The 27,921-nt window shown below is 41.4% G+C and overlaps 1 protein-coding gene across 3 annotated transcripts; it reads right to left on the bottom strand.

Moving 5' to 3' along the window:
• On the bottom strand, positions 1 to 26,419 carry ZNF133 (zinc finger protein 133). Of its 3 annotated transcripts, none has more exons than XM_063108245.1 (6): positions 26,366 to 26,419; positions 24,946 to 25,130; positions 17,258 to 17,335; positions 9,675 to 9,801; positions 8,975 to 9,070; positions 1 to 1,895 (listed from the first exon to the last, which is right to left on the bottom strand). In XM_063108245.1, exons 3-6 carry the CDS (start codon positions 17,288 to 17,290, stop codon positions 148 to 150), a joined length of 2,004 nt encoding a protein of 667 aa, XP_062964315.1. In that variant the 5' UTR covers positions 17,291 to 17,335; positions 24,946 to 25,130; positions 26,366 to 26,419; the 3' UTR covers positions 1 to 147. The 3 variants fall into 3 exon arrangements, with proteins under 3 accessions (XP_062964315.1, XP_062964324.1, XP_062964333.1); XM_063108254.1 differs by lacking the exon at positions 26,366 to 26,419 and adding an exon at positions 26,134 to 26,187; XM_063108263.1 differs by lacking the exon at positions 17,258 to 17,335.
• Between the last annotated feature and the right edge of the window lie 1,502 nt (positions 26,420 to 27,921).

Raw genomic sequence — 27,921 nt, 5'->3', positions numbered from 1 at the left:
AGAACAAAAGGCCACAAAACATGAAGACTTGGTGTGGAGAAGGTAAACTAAGTCAAATATCCTTTGACTACTTATGGAATGCATTTTCCACTCCCATTTCATGGAAGTGTAAAAATTGACTATGAGTCCGGGCCACCATCTTCAATCTTAAAGAGAGTAAAAGGGGTTGGAAGATTGGCCTGAACAGGCCTCAGAGTCGGGCTGGAGTGGCAGTTTGTGGTGGACGGACTTCATCTTCCTGCGCCTGTTGAGGTGAGACTTCTGGCAGAAGCCTTGCCCGCCTGTCTTGCACATGTAAGGCTTCTCCCCCGTGTGTGCCATCTGATGTAAGGTGAGGTGTGACTTCTGGATAAAGCCTTGGCCACACTCTCTGCACACGCAGAGCTTCTCTACTGAGTGTACCCGCTTATGTGTGACGAGAGCTGACTTATTGCTGAAGCCTAGCCCACACTGCCGGCACACGTAAGGCTTCTCCCTCGAGTGTTTCCTCTTGTGCCTAATGAGCCCTGCCTGGTGGCTGAAGCCTCGCCCACACTCCCGACACACATACGGCTTTTCCCCTGAGTGTGTCCTCTGGTGTGCAATGAGGTTGGACTTCTGGCTGAAGCCTCGCCCACATTCCTCACACACCATGGGCTTTTCCCCTGAGTGTGTCCTCTGGTGTCTGATGAGATTTGATTGCTGGCTGAAACCTCGACCACAGTCCTTACACACGATGGGCTTCTCCCCTGAGTGTATGTTCTGGTGTCTGTTGAGGTGTGACTTCAGACTAAAGCCTCGCCCACACACCCCACACACATACGGCTTCTCCCCAGTGTGTGTCCGCCTGTGGGAGATGAGCGTGGAGTTCTGGCTAAAGCTGTGCCCACATATTCCACACACGTAGGGCTTCTCCTTCGAGTGTGTCCTCTGGTGGTTGACAAGGGTTGTCCTCTGCCTAAAACATCGCCCGCACTCCTTGCAGGCGTATGGCTTCTCCCCTGAGTGTGTCCTCTGGTGGGAGATGAGGTTGGACCTATCACTGAAGCCTAGGCCGCAATCACTGCACACGATGGTCTTCTCCTCTAAGTGGGTCCTCTGGTGTCTCACGACAGCCGACTTCTGGCTAAAGCCTTTGCCACACTCACGGCATACGTAAGGCTTTTCCCCCGAGTGTGTCCTCTGGTGTATGATGAGGTTTGACTTCTGACTAAAGCCTCGCCCACACTCACCACACATATATGGCTTCTCGCCTGAGTGTGTCCTCTCGTGTATGATGAGTGTTGACTTCCGGTTGAAGCCTCGTCCACACTCCCTGCACACAATAGGTTTCTCCCCTGAGTGTGCCTTCTGGTGCCTGGCAAGGCTTTTTTTTAGACTGAAGCCCTTCTCACACACCCCGCACACATATGGCTTCTCCCCTGAGTGTATCCTCTGGTGACTGAGCAGGTTTGTCATCTTGCTGAAGCCCAGTCCACACTCTCCACAATTGACAGTTCCAAATCCTAAGACTTCGATCCGCTTCAACAGTTTGTCTGTTTCCTCAGGGTTCCCCGGATGAGCCGGGCTGGCCTCGAGCCCCACCCCTCTGAGGCCGTTCCGAGGGCTGACCGGCTGCCTCTCGGGTGGCCTGCACAATGCTCCCAAAGTCCTTTTCTTTGTCCTTCCAAACAAAGGCTTGGTGCCTTCTCTCTCCTGACCTCCTGCTTTGTCACCCCAGGAACGTGGATCAGAGGCTGGCTGCTGCTTCTCCTGCTCCCCCGGGCACGGGTCCCCCGGCCAGACGTGCCTTTCTGCACAGCAGCACGTGAGGATCCAGGGCGGATGATCACACCGCACGTGCTGTGTGCGCGATTTCTGACTGGAGAAGTCCGGGGGGCAGAAAGAACTGAGGTGGAGTTCCGGCTTTGGTTCGGCTGCAGAGAGAAAAGTTGAGTCAAAACCGAGTCCTCAGTGCGGCAGCCCAAGCAAGTCTGCATAGTCGGACGGTAAGACTCAATCCCCTGTTCTTCAAAATGCTTAAAACTTAAGTGCTACTGAACCGAGACTTCCTTTACATGACCTGCTCTCCGGCCCATCACTGCCTTTCACAGCTTCTGTTAGGGTCCAGAAAACCCACTCCTAAGACCTATTCTATGTGTCAGACTACAGTAACATCACAGGCAGTTTGGGTGTGTAACTTGGCCAATGTGCAAGTCTCCTTCCCCCCCTGCCCCCCGGCAATTACCTTCTAACTCACAACCATCCACACTGACGGAAAGCACATCCGCAAGCCTGTTTTGTTTTTCTGACTGAGAGAAATCTAACCACAGGACCTACACGCAGCTGTCTGTATGTCTTTCCCTATTTCCCTGTAAGGACAAAGGGACAGACTGACAAAGCAGACATCGGGACTGCATGGAGAACCCCTAGTGCAGGAAGCAGCGTAAGACAGTGGTTAAAGTGTGCGAAACACCTGAGCTGGGGCCTCCCTGCTCATTAACAAGTATTTATTAGAGGATTACCTTATGCTAGGATTGCTACAAGGCAGTAGCTTTCAGCAATGAACAGCACAAAGTAGTCCAGGCCCCGATGATTTAAAAGATGCTCCCTCCTGGTGCCCATGGCCTGTTAATGTAATCTAAGCCCTGTCAATTTCCACAAGCTAGTGTAAGTAAAAATCTCGCCAACCATCAGTGTAAAAGAAAAATGTTCTACTATAGCACCCCATGCACAGGAGATCTCCACACCGAACGCACTGCACCGTTTGACCACAACCACTTCTAGACAGCTGAAGGCAACCACTGACCGACCAATCTGAGAAACCACGTAGAGAGCTGATGGGATCTGCCTGAACTCTTTCCTTGGCCAATGAACAAACTTATTAAACTGTGTACGTATCTACATTCCGGAATTATTCCATCCTATACAGAATGCTACTTTTTAATCCCAATTATAATTCGCATAACCACCCTTTCCTAACACTTAAAATTTCCTGACTCTTTCCATTCTGCAAACTACTAAGTGAATGCCTTCCCTTCATTTCACTGCCTGCCAGTGAATGAGCTCGACTTCTTCCCTATCAGTGGCTCTAGTGGCCTTTACTTCAGGCTCTAATGACAGTCTGAGGATCCCCTGCTCTACCCCAAGGCCCATCTCTCCCCAACCCCACACTGTGCACTCCCACACTGAGAAAGCATGCTTTTCTGGGCCCTTTGTACTTAGGGAAGCAACTGCTGCTAACTCCTTGGTTTACTTTCATACACATTAGGTCACAGTGACATGGGTAACTGGGTCTTTCAGCAGTGGAAGAAACTCCTGGGTCTGTTCTGGGTTACACATGGTAACTGTGGTTTTGATACAGGTAATACACCCCCATCCACCTTTATGGGAACCAAGTCTTCTGATATATGTACACCTATTATAGCCCTAACTTCTGTGCCTATATGTAAGGCAGCAGGCTTTTATTTAAAGTAAACATAATTCAGAATTACAGTGGCCCCTTCAGAGAAATTTTAATTTTAACATGGTTTTAACATTTATATGGGGTGACAGAAGAAAAAGAAAAACAAAATTTCAATTCTCCATTGGTCAGTTTTTTCAGTTGGTCAGAAATCTGCCATTATGTGGATACTCTAGGAAGATTTAGTCTGCAGAGATTTAACACAAAATATTACCAAATTAATGAATTAGTTTATAAAGTATTTTAAATCTATAGGTGTTTCCGTGCTGATAGCTCTATAGACTAATGAGCACTGATATAAATTAAAAAATTTTAAACTCAATAGTATCCAAATTAACATAAAAGCTGTCATTTCCTCAATAGAATGTAATAAATAAATAAAAACTGAACTCCCAATGATCTCAATGTGCTTTTTCTGAAGGAAATCCTTCTTGCTGCAGCTGGAGCTCTAGCTCTACAGAAAAAAGTTCAGCTGTGAGTTAAATTAGGGGCCTTGGTTATTAGGTTACACTATAAAAAGAGTGAGGCATCCAGGGTTTATAAACTATGTAAGGAACTTTATAATAGCTGTTAGGTTAGATAAGTAGAAGTAGGTAAGATAACTCTATGCTTTTTTTATAACTAGCCTGTTTTGAGGGCTCTCATAATACCTTTCCTAAATCTAGGTCCTAGGTATAGAATAAAGAAATTGTTAAGATGTATTTTACACCTATATCAGGACACCTGAAACAGGACAGTCTATATCCCCAATACATCTGTACTTTGGGTTTCTACGATAGCTTCCTGGGCAATCACAAAGATTGTTCCTTGGATTTGTACAGCATTCTTCAGGCTTCAATTCGTTCAACACCATTGTGAGAGCTGCTATTTTTCTTTAAACAAGGATTAAAAACAAAACAGACAAAAAGATAAGTTTATCCCTAAGACAATTACAGGTTAACTGCTTGTTACTAATATAAATGTTTCAGTAATCATATACTTCTCAGGTTGAGAAAAATATGTATTTGTGAAAAGTAACAAAGGATGGAGTATATGGCATTTTCTCAGCCTCCTACCAATTCTAGAATGAACACTCAGATCAGAAAATGCCCCCATAACCTCTCCCTCTCTAACATTCCTTCTGTGTCCTTGGCTAGACTTACCTCTGCTGTCCGCTGAGAGGAAGACTTTTGTGTCTCCTTCCCTTTTCCCAAGCATTACAGAGTTGGGTATATGTCCTTATTTTGTGATGTGGCTTCCACATCATTACCTACCCTCTCTACACTTTTAGGATCACCCACAAGCCTCTTGATTTCACACCCTTCCCTGAAGACTTGATCATCTGGCTCACATCCTCTCCACTCCAATCCTCGCCACCAATCTCAGGGTGGCCCACAGGGATGACTCATTGGCTGACATTCTGGATTCTCAGCAAAACTGACCTTACTCCTCCTCACCAGGCACTTACACCTGGGACACTGCACAATCTTCAAAGTCACTCCTGTGCACATTCTCTTCTTTTTTTTTTTTTTTTTTTTTTTTGTCTTTTTTTGTGACCGGCCGCACCGCGCTCAGCCAGTGAGCGCACCGGCCATCCCTATATAGGATCCGAACCCGCGGGCGGGAGAGCTACTGCGCTCCCAGCGCCGCACTCTCCCGAGTGTGCACATTCTCTTCTGATAGGCCTTTTACTCTTCCTTATGGCTCACTTTGCTCAAGAATCATGACCACACTGCTTCCCTGACCGTACTCAGGGCTCCAGTCCATGACCTTTCTCACACCAGTCCCTCATCTTTACTTCTTTCTTCATACAACTGATCCAATGGGATTATATGTCCAACTGATATTTTATTGAACTGTATATTCAGCTGAAAGTCTATGAAACTGCTACAGTGCCCTCACATGGATGCTGTTATGAACTGAATTGTGTTACCTCAAAATTCTTATGTCAAAGCCCTAATCCCCAATGTAACTATAAAGTCAGCCCTCCATATCTGTGGGTTCTTCATCCAAAGATTCAACTCAGATCAAAAGTATTGGGGGGAGGAGGGGGAACCAAAAAATAACAAGAATAAAAAACAATACAGATAAAAACATACAATGAAACAATATTGTATTAGATGTATTCGGTATTATAAATAATCTAGAGATGTTTCAAAGTATACAGACAGATGTGTGTGGGTTATTTGCAAATACTGTGCCATTTTATGTAAGAGACTTGAGCATCCTCAGATTTTGGTGTCTAGGGGGAGTCCTGGAACCAATCCCTAGTGGATATCAAGGGATGACTATATTTGGAGACAGGGCCTTTAAAGAGGTAATGAAGGTTAAATGAGGTCATAAGGGTGGACCCTAACCCAATATGACTGGTGTTCTTTTAAGAAGAAAAAGAGACAACAGGTGTGTGGGAACACTGTGAGAAGGCGGTATCTGTTAAGACCAGGGGTGAGGCTCAGGGCAACCAAACTTGACACCTTGATCTTGGACTTCTAGCCTCTAGAACTATGAGAAAATAAATATCTGTGATTTAAGCCCCCAGTCTGTGGTATTTTGTGATGGCAGCCCAAACTGACTGATACAGATGCTTCACTTTCTTCACCCTGACCTCCTCCTTTCCTGCAACTGTAGTAACACACTTATTTAGACACCTGCCTCACAGTTAGCCCCCGAGTAAGTCCTGTGAAACTTACCAGTTATTACAGTAAATATGAACGGGCCAGAGTCCCTACTAAAAGACACCACCATTTGGTTTGTCATAAAATGCAACAACAGCTACATGCTGCTGCTTAAAAGCAAAACACCCAAATCACATTCTTTTTATTTAAAATAAAAGGATGGGGCCGGCCCGTGGCTCACTCAGGAGAGTGCGGTGCTGATAACACCAAGGCCCCGGGTTCGGATCCCATATACGGATGGCTGGTTCGCTCACTGGCTGAGCGTGGTGCTGACAACACCAAGTCAAGGGTTAAGATCCCCTTACCAGTCATCTTTTTAAAAAAATAAATAAATAAATAAAATAAAATAAAATAAAATAAAATAAAATAAAAGGATGAACAAAACAATACCATGCACAAGAAAGTGGGGTGCGAACACTAACAAGAAATAAAGAGAAAGGTAAAGGAAAGAATATCACATAGAACAAAAAGAATTTTAATGTTAGGAACTTCATTAATAAATAAGAAAACTGTCACGAATGTTTATATACCTAATAGTACACTGAAGTGAAAGATAAGCCAAACACTTAGAAACAAATGGAGAATTTGACATAAATTACAATAACTGTGGGGAGTTTTATAACTCTAGCAGATGAGTAATATGGATATAAACAACTTGAAAAACAGGAATATTATATAAGCTATATTCTCTTGATTCTAAGACAGAATTAATTGTAAGGCTATATCTTCAATTTAATAAAACTGAGAGGAGCAAATTTCTTACCCAGAAAAAGAAAACATACTTCTTTTCTGTGCTCAAAACATCTTATAAACTTGTCAAAAGAATTTAAAAAGTTAAAACACACACATAATTCCTTAGTTATCTATACCTCTATCATTTAAAAATAATGCAAAATAGAAAAAAAAATTCTCAGTAGGCCCGTGCCCTACCCTCTCCAAATCTATTCCCACAGAGGTAACCACTAGTAATGATAGGTAACAGTAGACTTTGATGATCACATAAACATACTGATAAACACTCTTTCACACACTTCTCTCTCTCTCTTTTTTTTTTTTTTTTAACAAAAAACTGTGTAATAGACACTGTTCTGCAACTTTTTCATTTAAAAATATATCCATTTAGTATCTGGATTATTTTGTTAAAGAAGGTAAAGGAAAATTTGCTTATACTTAATGAACAGATAGAAAATCTCATCACAAAAACAGAAAACTGGTAAAACTAAAAGAAAATTACAGAACTGAAAAAAAATACATCTGAAATGAAAAATTCACTGGCCAGAGCTTAACAGCATATTGGAGAGGACAAATGAGACAGTAAACTTGAAGAGAGATAAATCATCCAATCTGAAGAACAGACAGAAAAAATTTAAAAATATGGACAGGCTCAATAACCTGTGGAACAGGTTATTGAGGAACAAAAAGGACTAATACACATGCAATTGTAGTCCTAAAAGGGGAGAGAGAGAATGGGACAGATAAAAACATGTTAAGGAATAGTGTCCTTAAGGCAGTTGCATCATAGTGAAACTGCTTAATACAAAAAAAGAAAAAAGAAAACTTTGAAAGTAGCCAGAGGAAGTAGAGATAAATTATATTTGGGGTAACAGTGATGCAAATGACAGTTGACTTCTCATCAGAAGCAATGGTAGGCAGAACAATAGAGCAGTATCTTTAAAGTCATGAGAAAAATAAAATAATCTAGAATTCCATATCCAGTGAAAACATATTTCAAGAATGAAGGTGAAATGACACTTTCAGAAAAAGAAAACATAAGAGAATACATTGCCACCTGCAACAGAAGAAATGCTAAATGAAGTCCTTAGGGCTGAAGGAAAATGATACTGGGGAAACTCAGATCTTCAGGGAAAAAAAGGAAGTGAATAGAAAATGGTACATTATCTGCATAAGTATAAAAAGACTATTTTTTCTCTTCATTAAAAACAATTCATATGAGTGTTTAAAACAAATATTTTAACATTGTATTAGGGAGTGTGTAATGCAAATTGACAACTACAGAATAAAGGATGTTGGGAGAAGCAAGTAACTGGAACTGTGCAATTGCAATGCTCTCACATTTTACATAAAGTGGTACGCAGATAGGTAGAATACACAAAGTTAAGATCATAGATTGTACTCCCTTAGCAGAGGGGTCAGCAAACTTTTTCTTAAAGATAGTGAATAGTGTAGGCTTTGAGGGCTAAGAGGCAAAATTAAAGATATTATACACATATTTATATAACCATCAAAAAATGTAAAAGCCATACTTAGCTCACAGTTTTTTTAGAATTTCATTTCAATTTTTTGATTGGCTTTTCAGCACACCTTCCTCCCACTGGGCTTGCCTTCTTTCTCTAGCTCACTCAGTTTTTTTTTCAAGTTCTTGGCTGATCTTCTTTAAAAACAGGAACAAGAGGGCCGACCCCGTGGCTCACTCAGGAGAGTGCAGTGCTGGGAGCGCAGTGGCACTACCGCCGCAGGTTTGGATCCTATATAGGGATGGGTGGTGCGCTCACTGGCTGAGCGCGGTGCGAGTGACACCAGGCCAAGGGTTGTGATCCCCTTACCGGTCACAAAAAAACAAAACAAACAAACAAACAAAAAAACCAGGAACAAGAAAGAAGCCCATAAATGTGAAAGAGAACTGGGTGAGCTGGAGAAGACAAACCCAGCAGGAGAAAGAAAGGATTCCTCATGGAGCAAGGAGACAAAACACCAAGAAAGCCCCTCACCCAAATGAAGATGAGCATCTGGAAGGGAGGCTGAGCCAGGCAATCTAAACAGCAGTCCAGGAGGTCAAGAGAACAGCTTCCCCCCCCAGCACCTGAACAATGCCTCCTCTCTCCCAACCCTCTCAGCTGTTGACAGTCCCATGTCTCACTTGCCCTGTGTTCTCCCTCACCTGGACAGGTGGCCGGTGGACATTTTCTCTCCTCTCTCCAGGTCTCTTTCCCTTGCTCCAGCTGGGTGATGAGTTTTGGTTTAGAAAATGGAATTCCTGCTCACAGAAAAAGAAAACAAGGTGACTGTAGGTTATGGGCTCAGGGGCTCACTCAAGAATTCAGAACCAAACTCAGTGGGGAACTTTATTTATTTATTAATTTATTTTTATTTTTTGACCGGTAAGGAGATCTTAACCCTTGACTTAGTGTTGTCAGCACCACACTCTCCCAAGTGAGCCATGGGCCAGCCCTCAGTGGGGAACTTTAAAGGATGGTACAAAGACATGAGAATAGTGGGCTCTTGGCAATGGAAGGGATGAGTGGGGAAGTAGAACTCTGATGAAAGCACACAGATTCTATTCCATGCTGGGTGGATGAACACCTCTCTCATTTAAAATAAGAATTTATTTAGGAAGCACACACCAGCCTGGGGGTAAAAGCCTACTAATGCAGAGTATCACACACACATATATACACACAAACGTATCTACCCGTTTTCAACTCTACAAAATCAGTCCTTCCTTGGGGAAACAGGGAACACAATATCTTTGCTTTTCAGTCCAACCCAAAGGCCAAGTCAGAAATCAAGATGGCTGCTTCAGGCATAGCCCAAAATTCCCAGCAGTAAGAATGCCAAGTACTAAGAGATACCACGCTTACCCAGTGAGACCAGGTTACTGTAGTTCTCCAGCATCACCTCCCTATACAGGGACCTCTGAGCTGGGCTCAGCAGCCTCCACTCCTCCTGGGTGAAGTCCACAGCAACATCCCTGAATGCCATGTGTGCCTGTAACACAAAACATAGCCCTGCTCATCCGGGAGCCAGCCTTGCCATGGCTCAGGTTGAGGTTCACCTGAAAGCTGCCCTGGCGGAGGCAGGTGAGATATCTAGATCCTACCTTTGACTGTGACCCTGACACCATGCATTCTAAGACCTTTAACCCTGTCTCTATCCAGCCAGCAGTATTTGTAAACCTACACTTTCAAGGTCCTAAGTGGGCTGTTTGGGGTATACAAGGACACTTCAACGAGTTCATGGAAAAATAGAATTGAAAGATAATATGAATCTTTCCATGAACTTCTCGAAGTGCCCTCATACATGCAAAAAATAAGAGTCCATACATTCTGGGAACTTTAAATCTAGGCAGATCGAAGAGGAAACAACATATAAAAATCAAACAACAGTAAAGCACAGCAGACTTTTTTAAAGAATTTAAAAGATCACATAGTGTAGCCAATTATATTAGTGTTGAAGCATCTGAGTGATTGAAGTTCATATAATTCAATAACAGCAAAGACTAAACTATAACTCAGTCCTTCTCCCAAATCCCAAGACCCTTCGGCCTTCTGGGCCTGACAGGCACAAGCAGGGAGTCATGAAGCACTTGAACCAGGTACCTGGGATTGAGGCCCACCTGTGTCAGTTTGCTCACCTGTGAAATGTAGAGAACAGTGCATTAAACTTCCTGCCACACACTATGGGTGCTCATGGTGGAGCTTCTTGGCCACTCAATCTAAAAATTCATCTCTACACCCTGTTCTCATCTCCCTGCCCAGTTTTATTTTTATCTCCTTAGCACTATTCCAAAATGGAGAACACACTGGGATAGAGATACCAACGAAGGTTTCCTAAGTTGGTCTTGAAGAATGGGAAGAAACCAAGGGAAGAAGAAAGTGCTAGGTATTCCAGATGAGGCCTGTGGGAGCAGGGATGGCCTTATGAGCAAAGAAAGAGAAGTCCAAAATGCGGGCAGGGAGGACCACCTGGGAGGAACAAAAAGCACCTACTGGTAGAATACAGAATAGGTGGAGAGAAACAGCCTGTAGAAGGTTGTTAATCGTTACTGTGGTAAAATACATGTAACAAAAATGTTATTTTTACCATTTTTAAGTGTACAGTTCAGTGGCATTAATGCATTCACACTGTTGTGCAAACGTTATCACCATCCATCTCCAGGACTTTTCATCGTCCCATACTGACATTTTGTAACCATTAAATAACCTCCCATTCTCTCCTCCCCTCTGTCTCTGATAACAACTATTTTACTTTCTGTTTCTATATTTGGCTACTTTATGTCACTAAAATTAGTAGAATCATGCAATATATATCCTTTTGTGTCTGGCTTATTTCACTTAGCATACATACTGACTTCAAGATTCATTCATGCAGAAGCATGCATTCAGAATTTCCTTCCTTTCTATTAAGGCTAAATAATATTCCATTGTGTGTACATACTACATTTTGTTTATTCATCTGTCAATGGACATTTTGTTTGTTTCTAGCTTCTGGTTATTGTGAATAACTTTGCCATGCACAGTGGTGTATAAATATTTGTTCAAATCCCTACTTTCAATTCTTCTGGGTACATACTGAATCACATGGTAATTCTATGTGTAATTTTTTAAGAAACTACCATACTGTTTTCCATAGAAGCCACAACATTTTACATTCCTACTAGGAATCAATGCACAAGGGTTTTTAAAAATAATAGCCATACTTATGGGTGCCAAGTGGTACCTCACTGTGGTCTTAGTTTGCATTTCCCTAGGGATTAGTGATGGTGAATATCTTCTCGTGTGCCTATTGGCCATTTGTGTATCTTCTTTGCAAAAATTACCATTCAAATCCTTTGTTCATTTTTTAATTGCGGTGTTTTTTGTTGTTGAATTATAGAAGTTCTTTATTCGTTCTGAATATCAATACCTTATCAAATGTATGATTTGCAAATATATTCTCTCCCTTTGAAGTCTAATTTATGTATTTTTTTCTTTTGTTGCCTGTGCTTTTGGTGTCATTTCCAAAATATCATCACCAAATCAGATGTCATGAAAATGTTCCCCTATGTTTTCTTCTAAGAGTTTTATAGTTTTCACTCTTATGTTTAGATCTTTAATCCACTTTCAGTTAATTTTTGTATATGCTATTAGGTAAGGATTCAACTTTATTCTTTGCATGCAGATATACATTATTTCCCAATAATGTTTGTCGAATGCACTGTCTTTGCCACAGTGAATGGTCTTGGCACTTGTTGGAAATCATTAGACCAGATACACAAGGGTTTATTCCTGCATTCCCTATTCTATTCCATTGGTCTATAAGTCTGTATGCCAGTACCACAATTTGGATTACTGTTGCTTTGTAGTAAATTTTGAAATCAGGAACTGTGTGAGGAAAATAGAATAGTCAGGCTGCCTTGCCTCAGGTCTGGTGGGGGATGGTGCAGCACATTCTTTGTAAACAAGTTGGGGGGTGGGTGGAGTTAGTGTGCATGTGTGCCATATATCTTTTTGGCTTGTTGCTATTCTTGTGTGTTCTTCAGTGTGTAAAGCAGGACTCTGAACTTCTGGTCCTGCAGAGAACTCGTGTCTAAAAATAGAACATGTTTACTTTAATGGCAGCTGCTCAGTTTCTCTTTGGACTGCCTATTTCTTAGATGTGTGTGTGCTGAATGAAGACTATTCTTTCTTCAATCAAGGCTCCAAGGACCTTTTTTCCACTTACCTAGCTCATGGATCTGCATGTGAAGAGTTTGTGAATGAGCTCGAATGGTCTGTGAGCTCCAGACCTGGCCCTAGCTCTACAAACTGTAAGTCCTCTGACTTTATTCTTCTTCGTGATTATTTTGCATATTCAAAGTCCCTTGAGATTCCATGTGAACTTTAGGATGAATTTTTCTATTCCTCCAAAAAAAAGTTATTGATATTTTGATAGAGATGACATTAAATCTGTAGATCGGTTTGGGTAGTATTGACATTTTAATGTTATTAGGTTTTCCAATCCATAAACACAAGATGTCTTTCCACTTACTTATGTCTTTAATTTCTTTTCAGCAATGTTTTGTAGTTTTCAATGTACAAGGCTTTCACCTCCATGGTTAATTCCTAAATATTTTATTCTTTTTATCTTATTTTAAATGAAATTGCTTTCCTAATTTCCTTTTAGGATTGTTTCATTGTTACTGTATAGATATGCAATTTGTTTTTGTGTTGATTTTGTGTATTAGTTCTAACACAGAAAACCATGTCATCTGCAGAGATGATTACTTTTTCCTTCTCAATCCAGATGCCTTTGTTTCTTTTTCTTGCCTACTCTCTGGCTAGAACTTCTGATACTTTGTTGACTTTAAGTGGTAAAAGTGGGCACTATTGCCTTGTTTGTGGAATTAGAGCTCTCTATATTTCACCATGCAGTATTGTTACCTGTGAGGTTTTCACATATGGCCTTTATTGAGTTAGTTTCCTTCTATTCCTAGTTTGAATGGTTTTCATAAAAAGGCACTGAATTTTGTCAAATGCTTTTCTGCATTAACTGAGACAATCATGTGGTTTTTTTCCCTTCATCTGTTGATGTTATGTATTACATTCATTGATTTTTGTATATTGAACCATTCTTGTGTTCTAGGAATAAATCCCATTCCGTCATGGTGTAGAATTCTTTTAATGTGCTATAAATTCAGTTTGCTAGTGTTTTGTTGAGTTTTTTTTTTTTGCATCAGTTTTCATAAGGGATACTGATCTGTAGTTTTCTTGTAGTGTCTTTGGTATCAAAGTAATGCTGGCTTTATGGAAGGAGTTAGGCAGTTTTCCCTTTTCATCAGTATTTTTGGAACAGTTTGAGAAGGATTTGTGTTAGTTCTTTAAATGATTGGTAGAATTCAGCAGTGAAGCCATCTGGTCCAGGGCTTTTCTTTGTCAGGGGTGTTTTGGTTACTGATTTAATCTCCTTCTAGTTTTAGGCTTATTCAGAATTTCTATTTCTTCATGATTCAGTCTTGACAGGTTTTGTCCATTTCATCTAGGTTATCCAATTTGTTAGCATACAATTTCTAGTACTCCCTTATGATCCTTTTTATTTCTGTAGAATCAGTAGTAATATCTTCACTTTCTGATTTCAGTAATTTGAGTTTTCTTGTTTTCTTAGTTAATGTAGCCAAAGTTTGTCAATTTTGGTAGTCTTTTTGAAGAACCAACCTTAGGTTTTGTTGATTTTCTCTATTATTTTTCATTCTTTATTTTATTTGACTCTATTCTGTTTATTATTTCCTTTCTTCTGCTAACCTTGGGTTTAGTCTGTTCTTCTTTTTCTAGTTCCTTAAATTATAAAATTAGGCTATTGTGTGGATATTTTTCTTCTCTTTTAATATGAACTTAAGAACATGTATTATGTTTTTGTTGGGTAGAATGTTCTGTACATGTGTGTTAGATTTACTCAGTTTATTGTGTTATTCTTTAGTTATCTTCTGTCTTCTCATATCCATTATTGAGAGTGGGGTACTGAAATCTTCATCTATTATTGTAGAACTGTCTTTCTCCAATTCTGTCAGTTTTTCTTCACATATTTTATAGATCATATATTAGGTGTGTAAGTGTGTATAATTTTAATATCTTCTTGCTGTATTAAAGCTTTTATTAATATATAATGTCTTCCTTGTCTCATAACCTTTTTTGATTTAAAGTAAAGTATACTTTTCCTGGTATTAGTATAGCCACCCCCACTCTCTGGTTATTATTTGCATGGACCATCTTTCCCATCCTTTCACTTTCTAATTTTTTGTCTTTAAATCTAAAGTGTCTCTCTTATAAACAGAATATCATGGACCATGGCTTTTTAAAATCCATTGTGCCAAATTCTGTCTTTTGATTGGAGAGTTTAATCCATTTACATATAAACTAATTACTGATAAGGCAGGACTAACTCTGCCATTTTGCTTTTTGTTTCCTACGTGTCTTGTAGCTTTTCTGTCCTTCATATTCTGCATTACTGTCTTCTTTCATCTTTAGTGGATTTTTTTTTAGTACAACTTTAAATTCCCTTCTCATTTCCTTTTCTATATATTCTATAGATATTTTCTTTGTGATTACAATGGGACTACATTTAATACCCTGAAGTTTAAAAACCCCTCTAATTTAAACTTATTATCAGCTGAACTTCAATAGCATTCAAAAACTCTCTTCCTATACAGCTCCTTTCCCATCTCCATTCAGTTACTGATAACACAAAATTACATCTTTATGCACTGTGGTAAAAAACATAAACTAATTGTTTTTCTTTTTTTAATGTATTCTCTGAGTCATTCATGCAGAAAACAAAAAGTGAAGTTACAAACCAAAGATACCACCTATGTATTTACCTTTACTGGAGAACTTTATTTCTTCATATGGCTTTGAGTAACTGTCTAGTGTCCTTTCATTCAACCTGAAAGACTCTCGTTAGTACTTCTTGCAGGGCAGGTCTAGAAGTAATGATCTCCATCAGCTTTTTTTCTTTATTTAGTGGCTGGCAGGTATGGGTATCCGAACCCTTGACCTTGTTGTTATATCATTGTGCTCTGACCAACTGAACTAACCAACCAGCCCTTCCATCAGCTTTTGATTATCTGAGAATGTCTTAATTTCTCCCTCAGTACTGAAGGGCAGTTTTACTGGATACAGGATTCTTGGTTGACAGTTTTTTTCTTTTAGCGCTTTGAATATATCAACCCACACTGCCTTCTAACCTCTGAGAGTTCTGATGAAAAATCTGCTGACAGTCTTAGTGAAGATCCCTTGCATGTAACAAGTTTTTCTAATGCTGCTTTCAAAATTCTGTTACCTTTGGCTTTTGATGCTTTAATTATGATGTGTCTCAGTATAGGATTCTGAGTTTATCCTATTTATAGTTCATTAAGCTTCTTAGATGTTTATATTCACATCTTTCATCAAATTTGGAAAAATTTTGGCCATTATTTCTTCAAATAATCTCTCTGTCCCTTTCTCCCTCTCTTCTCCTGGGAATTCCACAATGCATATGTTGGTCTGCTTGACAGTGTCCCACAGGACCTTGATCAGTTCTATTTACTTTTCTTCAATCTTTTTCCCTGTGTTCCTCAGACTTGCTAATTTCAACTGTTCTATCTTCAGATTCACTAATAATTCTTTTTCTGTCTGCTTAAATCAACTTCTGAATCTCTCAAATAAATTTTTCATTTCTGTTATTGTGCTTTTCAGCTCCAGAATTTTTGTTTCTTTTTAGGTTTTCTACCTCTTTATTGATATTTTCATTTTGTTCTTATATATGTCTTCTTGACTTAGTTCACGTCTGTCCACATCTTCCTTTAGCTCTTTAAGCATCTTTATGGCAGCTGTTTTAAATTCTCTGTCTAGTAGGTCCATAATCTGTCCTTTCTCAGAGATGTTTTCTATTGATTTATTTTTTCCCTTTGAATAGGTTATACTTTCCTGTTTCTCTGCATGTCTTGTGATTTTTGTTGAAAACTGGACATTTGATCTTATAATGTAGCAACTCTGGAGGTCAGATTGTCCCTCTTCCCCAAGGTTTGCTGGTTTTATTTTTTAATTTTTATCTTTTTAAAATTGATGTAGTATATCTCCATGCTCAGGATCAACCTGAGTTATAATCTTGAGGTGTTCTCATATGTTTTCTGAGCCCGAACTTTTCTGTGGGTATATGAGACAACTTCCTAAATTCCCCTGTATATGAAACTGCTTTTGAATGTCCTAGTACTGGAATACTTGGCTCTCAAATAGGGAAAAGGGAAAAATAAAGGTGGGGTGTGGGGGACAGGCTCTGGTAGCTGCTTCAGCTGGTGGGTGGTAGTGCTTCAGCTGTTTTGCTGTTGCAAAAAGAGCAGACTACCTCTGTAATCTGAAACAGCAATCAGAACACAGATTCTTAATACATGAAGTAAGGTCCTTATTGCCCACCCTGGCTTCCACAAGCTGTGTGCAAGCTTCTCCAGGAACATATGCTGCCTGCCATGGGGTTGGGGGTGGGGAGTGGGGTTGGTGGCTGCTTCTGCACTAAGAGCTGAAAGTAACTATGATTTACCCTCCATGACTTCCCCTGGAAACAGCAAGCCTTCAACTAGACTCCAGAGTTCCAAACTAGGTACATCTGATGAATTCTGCCAGTACAATCATTGTCCAGGTGGGGAGACAGATTCCTGGTTCTTCCTATTCCATTATCATGATGTCGTTTTCAGCCAGCAGAAGTTTTGAACCTGAACAAAGAAATGTGAACTCTACCTTGTACTGTAGAATTGTGTGTCATTCAGAGTTAACTGCTAGGTAAATGACCAAGTCATAGGTTGAGCATAGAGGGATGCTGAGAGAGGCCTGCAGGTAAGATAATTCACACCTCCAGAACTGAAGCTAGACTCTGCTAGGTACAAAAAGGCCGTCAGGAGAAGAGAAGGGAATGTGTCCATCCTGTGACAGCCTGTATGAAGACAGGAAACACTCACCATTCCCCTGGCTTTCCGGGACCCTGTGGTCATTTTTTCTGGTCTCCCTAAAGAAGGATGATATCTCAGAAGGTAGATCTGGGTAAGGAAAACAGAAATGAGAGGGTGTCAGGTGGAAATGCTCTCCTTATGAGTAAGGCAGGGCCTGCTCTTTAACCCCACAACTGGTGGAGTAGCAGCACAAAGGGAAGTATAAAAAGCAAGGAAAAGGTACCCACTTGGAAACAGCAAGGTAAAGGGAAAAACAAGCAAGAGAGAGAAATTCAAGGCCTTGCAAAATGAAAGTTAAAAAAAAAAAAAAATCAAAAGACACACCTTTCCTTCCGCTGCAATCCAGTAAAGAAACCATACTTTGCTATGCTGTCAGAGGAGTTTTTGTGAAGTAGAAAAACCTCAAAAACACTAGAATCTGACAGTTCTGTTTACAGAAACACACACATGCAAAATAACCATTTATAAAAAGCCAAAACAAAATGAGAATCCAAACAATTCAGCTAAAAAAAAGAAATCTACCAAAAACAAAACAACAACAAAATAGATGACATAAAACAACAACAAACATAACAAAATCATAACTCCAAGCTGAATTAAATATCTTCAAACACTTGAGGATATGAGATACCACCTTGAATCAAACATTTAAAAACTAAGAACAAAAATGGACAGAAGAGTGAAGAAACAAAATGAGACTTGACTGAACTTCTGAAAGAAATAAAAGAAAATGGCAATATTATATGAGAAATAAAGTCCAAATTACAAGACACGCAAGGACGACTAGATCGAAATGAAACAGGATGGGCACTTAAGAATAGCTGGAAGACAACTTAACAGAGTAAAAATGAAATAAGGAAGTAAATAGGGTCAGAGAGAAATGTTAGAATGAAAAACAAAGAAGGAGAAATAGTCACATAATTACTGTTCCTGGAAAAAAAAGAAATGGAACGAAACTTATATTTAAAATTAGAATCCAAGAAAATGTTTCAAAACTAGGCGACTTGAATCTAAACATGAGAGGACCTACAGGATATAATGGAAAAGTTGATTCATAACCACCAACTTCAAGACATACACTAGAAAAATGATTATACTTTAAAGAACAACCACCAAAATCAGAAGTGACTCTAAGCAAAAAATACCAGACACCCATCAGACTTTTCATAATCATCATTCTGACATTGCACACTGCTGGTGGGATATAAAATGGTGCAGCCACAAAATGGTGGCTCCTCAAAAAATTTAAAATAGAATTATAATGTGATCCACCAACTCTCCTTCTGGGCATATATCCAAAAGAAATGAAAGCGAAAACTTGAATAGATATTTGTATGCTAATTTTCAGAGCAGCCATATTCACAATAAGCTAAAAGGTGGAAGCAACCCAAGTGTCCATCAGCAGATGAATGGGTGAACAAAAAGTGGTATATGTATACAATGGAATATATTATTCACTCTTAAAAAGTAAGCTCTGATACATGCTATAACATGGATGAACTTACAAGACATTATGCTAAGTAAAATAAATCAGAAACGAAAGGACAAATATTGTATAATTCCACTTATATGAAGTAACTAGAATAGCCAAATTCATAGAAAGAGGAAGTAGAATGGAGATTGAGAGGGCTGAGAGGGAGGACAGGGAGTCACTGAGTACAGAGTACGGTACTGCAGTTTGGAAAGATTAAAAAGTTTAGAAGATAAGTGGTGGTGATGATTGTACAACAATGTGAATGTACTTAATGCCACTGACCTGATACTTAAAAATGGTTAAAATGGTAAACTTTATGTTATTTATATTTTGCCACAATAAAAAAAGTATACGGCAAAAAAAATCATTCGAGACAAGACATGACACGGGAAAGTGGCAAAAAGGCTGCTAATGAGCATTTAATATATATAGTTACAGATCTAGCACTGAATGGGGGAGGAGGGAAGAAGAAAATATACGTTAATAGTATATGACTGCATGTCCTGATAAGGTAGAAATGCCACTAAAATGGGAGAAGAGAAAGAGGAAGAGGAAAGGAGAAAAAGTTTGTTGAATGTTGCACAGGCAACAGGTGGAAATTACGAATGAATTACAGAATTTCTAAAAAAAAATAATGAAAACACTACATATGTATGAGATTTATTTAAAACAGTGAGGTGAGAAAAATTATATCCTTGAATATTTTTAAAAATAGAAATGAAAGAATCAGAATAAATAAATTCCCAGATCAAAGCTGGTAAAATAAACCGAAAGACAGAACAATGAAGGAAATAATAAAGATAAAAGTAGAAATTAATGAACAGAAAAAGGTAGATCTAATAAGTCAAAACCTACTTTCTCAAAAAAATAAAAATAAACACTAACTTAAGAGAGAGAAAGCATAAATATTCAAAATAATGACAAAAGGGAAATAACTATTGAATCACCAAAAACATTTCTTAAAAGTCAAGTGAGACTATTTTGCAGATCTCTATACAAATAAATTTTTATACCTAGATGAAGTGAGTAACTTCCAAGGAAATATAATTTACCGAAATTGACCCTAGATGGTCTCAAGAAAATTCTACCAAATCTTCAAACCAGATAGTCCCAATGCTCCAAATAAGAAATGGAGGAAAAATTCCTCATTCTTTTTATAAGCAAACATAACATTGGGACCTAAACTTGATGACAGTTCAAAAAAAGAAAATTATAGATTAATTATCACTTAAGAATACTGAAGCAGAATTCTAAAAAAAATATTAGCAAAGAGACTCCAACACCACAATAAGAAAACACTTCACTGTGGCAAAGTAAGATTTACCTGGGAACGCAAGATCGGTTCAATATCAGGAAATCCATTATTATATTACAGCATATGAAGAGATCTAAGAAGTCAGGATTGTCTCCACACATGCTGAGATAGTCTTTAAAAAAACTCAACATCCATTCCTCACTTAAAAACGACTCAAGAATATAGGATTGATAGATTTTAAAAACTTTTTATTTTGAACTAATTTTAGACTTAACAGAGAAGTTGCAAAAATATCCATTCCCCCATACCCTTCACTCAGCTTTATCTAATGTTAACATCTTAGAAAACCAAAGTACAATTATGAAAACCAGGAAATTAACATTGGCACAACACTACTAACTGAACTACAGACCTTAATTAATTTTCACCAGTTTTTCCATTGATGTTCTTTTTCTGGTCGGGGATCCAACTGAAGTTTTCACGTTGTATTTAGTTGTTGTATATCTTTTATCTCCTCCAATCTCTGACAGATCCTGTCTTTCTTGTCTTCATGAACTTCAAGCTTTTGAAGAATATCCTTGAATTCTGGTTTTTCTGATGTGTTTTCATGATTAGAATGAGTTTATTTCATTTTTGTCTAGAATACCACAGATGTTGTGATGCTCTGTCCTTCAGTGTACCATATCAATGAGTTCATGATATTGATATGTCTCATTATTGGTGATGTTAACCTTGATCTTGGAGACTTCGTTAAGGTTATGTCTGCTGGGTTTCTCCACTGTAAAGTCACTGTATTTCCTTTTAGAATTAATAAATAACTTGGAAGAGATACTTTGTGATTATACAAATATACTGTTTCTCTTCAACCTTCCACCCACTGATTTTAGCACACATCTGTGGAACCTACTACAATAGATACTACTGTGGTATTTACCAAATGATGATGTTCTATTTCCCTCTTTCATTCTAAATTTATTAATTAGAATTCTTCTGTAAGCAAGAGCTGTTCCATTTCCCTATTTGTTCATATTTAATTATTCATATCAGTGTAGATTCATATCACATCCTATGGGTTATAATACAGTATTATCACTATTTATTTATTTATTTATTCATTCATTCATTCATTCATTTTTAAAGATGACCGGTTCATTCATTCATTCATTCATTTATTCATTTATTTTTAAAGATGACCGGTTAGGGGATCTTAACCCTTGGCTTGGTGTTGTCAGCACCACGCTCACCCAGTGAGCCAACCAGCCATCCCTATATGGGATCCGAACCCGTGGCCTTGGTGTTATCAGCACCGCACTCTCCCGAGTGAGCCACGGGCCGGCCCTATCACTATTTATTTTGATGTTCAAATTACTCCAGCTTTGAATATTGGGAGCTCCTTCCGGTTGGCCTTGTTCCTGCTTTAACCAATAAATGTGACATAGGATGACACTGTACCAGTTACAGGCTTAAGTCTTAAGATGGCTAGACAGCTTTCACTCTTGGGAACCCTAAGATACCAGTTAAGAAGTTCAACTACTCTGCTGGAGAGGCCAGGCACAGAGGCAGAGGCCCTGATACTACATGGACAGTGAGACCCAGCTGTCCCAGCTGACCTCAGCCTTTCAGCCAACCCACTAAAGTGCCAAATACACAAGGGAACCATCTGGCATGTTCCAACCCAAATGAGTCCCCTAAATGAATGCAGCCACAGTGAGATCTATAACTCACACAGAGCAGAACTGCCCAGCTGATGGGAGTAAACCCAAAGAATTGTGTGAGAGATTGTAGTATACATGCTTGTCTAAGCCATTAATTTTAGGGTGGTTTGTTGTGCAGCAATCAATAATCAGAACCCTTCCAGACATGCTGTGCCTCCTCTCTCTTCAGGTTTTTTTTTATTGGGGTAGGGGGAAATGGTATGGGGATCCAAACCCTTGACCTTGGTGTTAGCAACACTGTGATCTAACCAACTGAACTAACCGGCCAGCCTTCTCCTCGGCTTTTCTTTTTTTTTTAATAATTTTTTAATTCTCCTCGGCTTTTCTGATGACAGAAGCACCTTCTCTAACGTCCACGTGCTTACTCAGTCACCACGACTACTTCCCCACCTGCCCTATCAAACCAATTTCCAAGTCTGACTGATTCCACTCTCTCAACTCAAACTCTCTCAATCCTCCCCAGTCCTACACCGGCTGGGTGCGAGGACAATGGCAAAAGCCTCCTGACAGTCTCTGCAGACCGTCTCCAATATCCCAGTCTGCCTCATCCATGAATCCCAGAATTAGCTCTATATATACAAGGTTGGATCACTCCTTTGTTCAGCAAATATTTATTAAGCTTCTTAATAAATTCTAGTGTGACAGGCACTGTGTTAAACATGGGGGATACAGAAGTGAGCAAAGACAAAAACAGCTAGAGGAAGACGGACATATAAGTGAATAAATAAACTACACAGTACACCAGACAGCAATGAGTGACATGAAGACAGGTAAAGCAGGGAAGGAGAAAACCAGTAACAGAAGTGGGTTGGGGTTTGGAATTTTAAATAGGGTAATTAGGGAAGCCCTCTCTGAAGTGACTGAGTAAAAATCTGAAGGACGTGAGGGAATGAGCCAAGTGGACAACTTTGTAAAAAACATCTCAGGCAAGAGAACAGCCAATGCAAAGGCCCTGACGCAAGAGCCGGGCCAGCACGGTCACAGAACAGACAGTCCACCACAGCTGGTGTGGCGAGGCTGAGATAGAGTGGCGGGGATGAAGTCCAAGAGCAGATGTGGGAAGATCGTATCCAGCTTTGTAGGATAGAAGTTTTGACTCTGGTTAGGATGAGAAGCCCCTGGAGAGTTTTGAGCAAATGATTTGATTTACATTTTTTTTTGTCAACTGGCCAGTATGGGGACGATTTACATTTTAAAAGATCCCTCTGGTTGCTGTACTGATCAACATGCCTTAGGGAGACAAGAGAAGAAGCAAAGAGACCACTCAAAGGCTATGATCATCCAGGGGAGATGGTGACCTGCACCACAGTAGAAGCAGCAGGAGTTGGAGATTGTTAAGAGTCTAGATTTGCTGATCGTAGATGGGATGTGAGAACCAGAAAGGAATCGAGGAGGACTCCAAGGTGCTAAGCGTGAGAAATCTAAAGGAAAGAGGTGCCATGTCTCTGCTCCGTTTTAGAGCTAAACTCCTTGAAAGAATGATTATATTCCAGTGGGGTGGAGCTGGTTTGGGGAGGTGATCAGCGTTTGTTGTGGGACACACTAGGTTTGGGATGCCCATGAGAGAGATATACAAGTGGAAGTGTGAGCAGACCACAGGAGACTGGAAAGTGGAGATGAAGGCAGAGATCTAGGCTGAAACATCACAGAGATGATATTTAAAGCTTGAGAGTGGATGGAACCACCACAGAGGGTGTAGCTGAGAAGAAGGTTCTGAGAACTAAACAAGGGACTTTCACAGTGGAGGTTTGGGAGAAGAGGAGCCAGCAAAGGAGACAGAGGAAGAGTGGCCTGTGAGGTAGGAGGAAAACCTGGAAAATCTGAAATCAAGAGCAGCCGTGTGAAAGGACATTTTAAGGAGGAGGAAATAAGCAACTATGTAACATATTGCTGAGCAATGACTGTGCCATTTAGCCACAGAGGGAACATTGGTGACCCTGACAAGAATATTTTTTGGTGGACAGAACTGAAAAAGCCTTACTGGAATATTAAAAAGACAATGGGAAGATAGAAATGGAGAGAGCAAATGTAGATAATTCTTTCAAGGAATTTAGCTCCATATGGGAGGGAAGACACACGGCACAGAGGTGGAGAAGAGACAGGAAGCTGGGGCAGCATGGCATGGAGACAAGGAGAAGGAATGGGGGAGGAGCAGCACAGGTGGAACTGAAGGGACACCACAGCCAGTCAAATGGGAGGTACGTGCGGGAAGAACAAGGAGGCAAGAAAACTTAGAGGCCCAGGGTGTATCACGAGGTGTGAGTTACAGCTGTTACCACAGATCAGCAAGGTCAGAAGAAATAGGAGAGAGAGGCAGAGACAGAAAACTATCATGCTGTTTCCAGATACGTCTCCCTCTCCTGCCTCTGACCAGGGCTGTTCTGACTGGGAAAAAAAAGAATATTTTATAAAAAACTGGGAAAGACAGCATATGGACTGGGTATTAAAAGATATTGTGTTATTAATTTTGTTGAGTGTCACAATGAAATCGTGGTTATGTTAAAACAAGAAGTTCTTATGTGTTAGAGACGCCTCCTGAGATATTTGCAGGTGAAATGATATAACTGGGATTTGTGGCAAACAACTGTAACAGGAAACAGAGGAAGTGAGGGCACTGGAAAACACAAGAACAGTATTTTGACAACTTCACAGCACTTGACAAGCCCTGGGAATGAGCAGTCTGAACAAATACTGAGAGAAAAAATGCAGAAGCAAGGATAGAGGTGTAATGAATGAGGGCACCAGGTCTGAAGAATACAGTTGTTCCTGTTATCCATGGGGGATTGGTTCCAGGACCTTCCCCAGATACCAAAATCCCCAGATGCTCAAGTCCCTGTTATAAAATGGCATAGTATTCACATATGACCTACACACATTCTCCCATATTCTTTAAATCATCTCTAGATTACTCATAATACCTAAGACGATGTAAATGTTACGTAAATAGTTCTACTGTATTGTTTAGGGAATAATGACAAAAACAAAAAGTCTGTACACGCTCAAGAAAGATGCAATTTTTTTTCCTGAATCTTTCTGATCCATGGTTGGTTAAATCTACGGATGCAGAACTCATGGATACAGAGGACCTACTGTATTCCCTGTGAAAACTGTCACCCTTAGAACAGGCTTGTTTGCCTGGGGGGACCAGCTGGGGGTCTGATCCCCGGATAGGACACTGGAACACAAGCTGTCAAAGTTGAACGAAGGAAACCCACTCACAGTTCAGAATGCAGAAGGTATAAGTGGCACTCACCTGAAGCTGGGCTGTCAGGAGCCCAGGCGTCCTCCCTTTCCTCAGCAGACAGTCCTCTCTGGGCAAGAAGGGGCCACAGGAGGCAGAACAAGAACAAAAAACGTTCAGGACAGTCACTAGAAGTCCTCAAGCTCCAGCAGGGTAGCGCCTCCTCTTCCTTAAAGGCATCAGGAATGGACCTGCCACTGGAGAAAAGAATTGTGGGCAGCTTCCTGGGAACAGAGCTGGGATGTAGGCTGGGAACACAGCCTGCCCTGACATGCTGTTGACACTGTATGTGAGGTGATGCTCTCTCTGCCTGTCATTAATAATGAAAAGTATTATGTACTTACTGAGCTCTTACTATACACCAGAGAGTGTTCTTGGCACTATATGAGTTTTACCTCGTTCTGTTCTTACAACCCAATCAAGTAGATGCTATTATCCTCATTGTACAGATGAGAAAATTGAGGCACCGTCTCTTGCTCAACGTGACACCGCTAAAAAGTGACAGAGCCTGGAGAAAATCTGGCTGCGGAAACCAGGCTCTCTAACAGTAAGAGCAATCAATGATGGCGAACCTTTGTCGGTTGTCAGGATGTGTGTGTCCAGATTGTGTAACCAATCAAGATCAGTCAGGAGGTGGTGAGTGCTGAATCTAGGTGATGGGACTATGGAGTTCTATCTACTTAACGGTTGTTTGAAATTTCTCCATAATAAAAAATTAAAATGGAACTTAACATTCCAAAGCCTCGCCACACCACAGACCTGGGAATCCGTGATTCTTGTGGTCAGTGACATCCCCAGGACCTCTGAAAAACTTGCCCAGTGGGCCCCCACCTGACCTCCTCCTCCAAGGCCCGACCCGGGGCCGACCAGCCAAAGTGAGACCCTAAGATCGCGCCAAAATGGCCACCCACTCCCAGTCCAACCGGGGCTTGTCTGGCCAAGCCAGCCCGCCCCAGCAAAGCCGAGGGGCAGCTGGGCCCGAAGACGGCCAGCCCCCAACCGATGAAAATCTCGGGGCACACGGCCTCACGGGCGGTCCCCACCCCACCACCTGGGAAGTATCAGGCTCCCAGCAGCCTACTTACTCAAGCCCCTAAAACCACGAGCGACCCCCTGTCCCAATACCGCGACTTCAGCCACGGCTGAACCTGTCCCCACCCACGAGAACCCTAGGGCAGAAGGCCCGGGCCCAGCACCCACCATCAGCCGGTTTCACGGCTGAGCTTCACCCAACTCTCTCCCTGATGAGCGCCCACACCCCCAAAATAAGACATCCGGGAGGGCACGGCCTGAGCCATGCCAGCGCGTCCCCCAGCTACCCCCTCCCCCGCGCCATCCCCAGCCTCAGACTACGGACCGGCCCTTCAGGCCCTTCCTTTCCGCGCAGAAAAGGGCACGGCTGGGGCAAGGGTCCCGCGGAAGCCTCACTCACCAGCGCCACCAAAGAACAAGGGGTCCCCCCCGCCACCAGCTGGGGAATCTCCTCCAGGAGGGCGTTGGGACTACACTACCCAGAATCCTCGGCATGGCGCCGGGATCGCAGCTCCCAGGATGCTCGGCGCAACCTGTACCGCGCCGACGACCTGGAGAACGACCGCTGTGGCACCAGGATTCCGCCTCTTTTTTCTTAAAACTACGTGCATAAAACATGGAGAGGCTTCCGCATGAAGCCCCTCGCGCGGCTTTGACCCTCAACGCCTCTGTCTCAAAAACTACGAACACTACACTCCCCCGGGATCCCTATCAGTGACTTCCGGCGTCGGGCCTGCCCATCGGCGCGCAGAAATGACGTGTCAGGGGTGCTTCTGTTCGGCTTCTGGGGTTGGCCGGAGTCTGCGGCCACCGGACTGAAGTTCTTACCCAGTTGGTCACTGTCGCGGCGACCTCCGATGTCTCCTGCTCCAACTACGGGGTTGGAAACCTACTCCCCGTATTGCTAGAGCGCCGGGCCGGCGTAGTCTTGTCCAGCACATATGCCCTTTAAACTTCATTTAAAGCCGCGGAGAGGCCGAGCAGTCTTCCCGAGGTCTCACGAGGTGACCCGGATTCTGAGCCCTCGCCCGCAATCCTTACAGCCCGCTGCGGGTGTCCTGAGATCTTTTACCTATTATTGGAGTCCACGAAGTTATGGGAAACGCTCAACTCCAGGGGGACAGGAGCCTCACTCTTAGCCCCGAGCCTGGGGCCGAGCCCGCTGTTGGCCTGGCTCTCTGGGTCTTTGTTCGGGATTCTGGTTGAGAACAGGGCTGCGCTGGTGCCATCTGGGACGCCTCAACTGAGGAGCTCTAGAGGAAGCCCAGTTTCACTCATAAGAGGCCTTTCCACCCCGGGCACCCTCTCAATTTTCTTTGCCTTCCTCTGATGTGCTTTCTGAAACTTTGTCCTTCTCTAGGAACACCAAGAAAATGACCACGTGGCCCAGAGAGTCAAGGAGAGAAAAGAATATCTTAAAATTCCTTCTTAGCTCTCAAAGGATGAATCCATTTTCTTCTCTTGCCCTGAGGCTTTGCTGTGCTTCCTGATTTCAGTTCAGTCCTTGCCCAGTCTTACTTGGATTAATCCCTCTACATATCTCTCTGCTCCACCCATGACTCAGTCATTCACCATGAAATTAGCTGTTAATTCTCATAGAAGTTCAAAATAACAATGCAGCGATGCCCATATGTTTACTTGTCCAGTGATGCTTGCTATATAGGAATGGCTAACATCTCGTGGGCCTGGAGAAAAGAGACCGAGGAAGAAAGACTTCCAGGATGAGGGGCTGCCGGACCTGCCCTGAGGAAGTAGGCAAGGTAAGGAGTTGGAGAAAGACAGCCATGGGAAGAGAGCAGGAAGTGTGATCAGAAACTCAGGGTCTGAGCCACTGGGCAGACTGTCACAACCAAAAGTGAGAGAGGTTTTCAGTAATAAATGGTCTTGCATTGGGCTGATTTTCCATGCATATAGGCAAGGATACCATCTAGATGTCCACGTGTGGCATACGGTGTT

Source organism: Cynocephalus volans, chromosome 1 (genome assembly GCF_027409185.1).
Source record: "Cynocephalus volans isolate mCynVol1 chromosome 1, mCynVol1.pri, whole genome shotgun sequence".
Taxonomy (NCBI): Eukaryota; Metazoa; Chordata; class Mammalia; order Dermoptera; family Cynocephalidae; genus Cynocephalus; species Cynocephalus volans.
Note: the sequence above shows the minus strand (reverse complement) of the source record. Positions and strands in the feature narration are given on the sequence as shown.

Coding starts and splice junctions, on each gene's coding strand:
- ZNF133 (XM_063108245.1), bottom strand. CDS start 17,290: ATGACCACAGGGTCCCGGAAAGCCAGGGGAATG. Junction 9,802..17,257: donor CCCGGAAAGCCAGGGGAATG/GTGAGTGTTTCC, acceptor TTTGTGTTACAG/GCACACATGGCATTCAGGGA. Junction 1,896..8,974: donor TCCACCGGCCACCTGTCCAG/GTGAGGGAGAAC, acceptor TTCTCTCTGCAG/CCGAACCAAAGCCGGAACTC.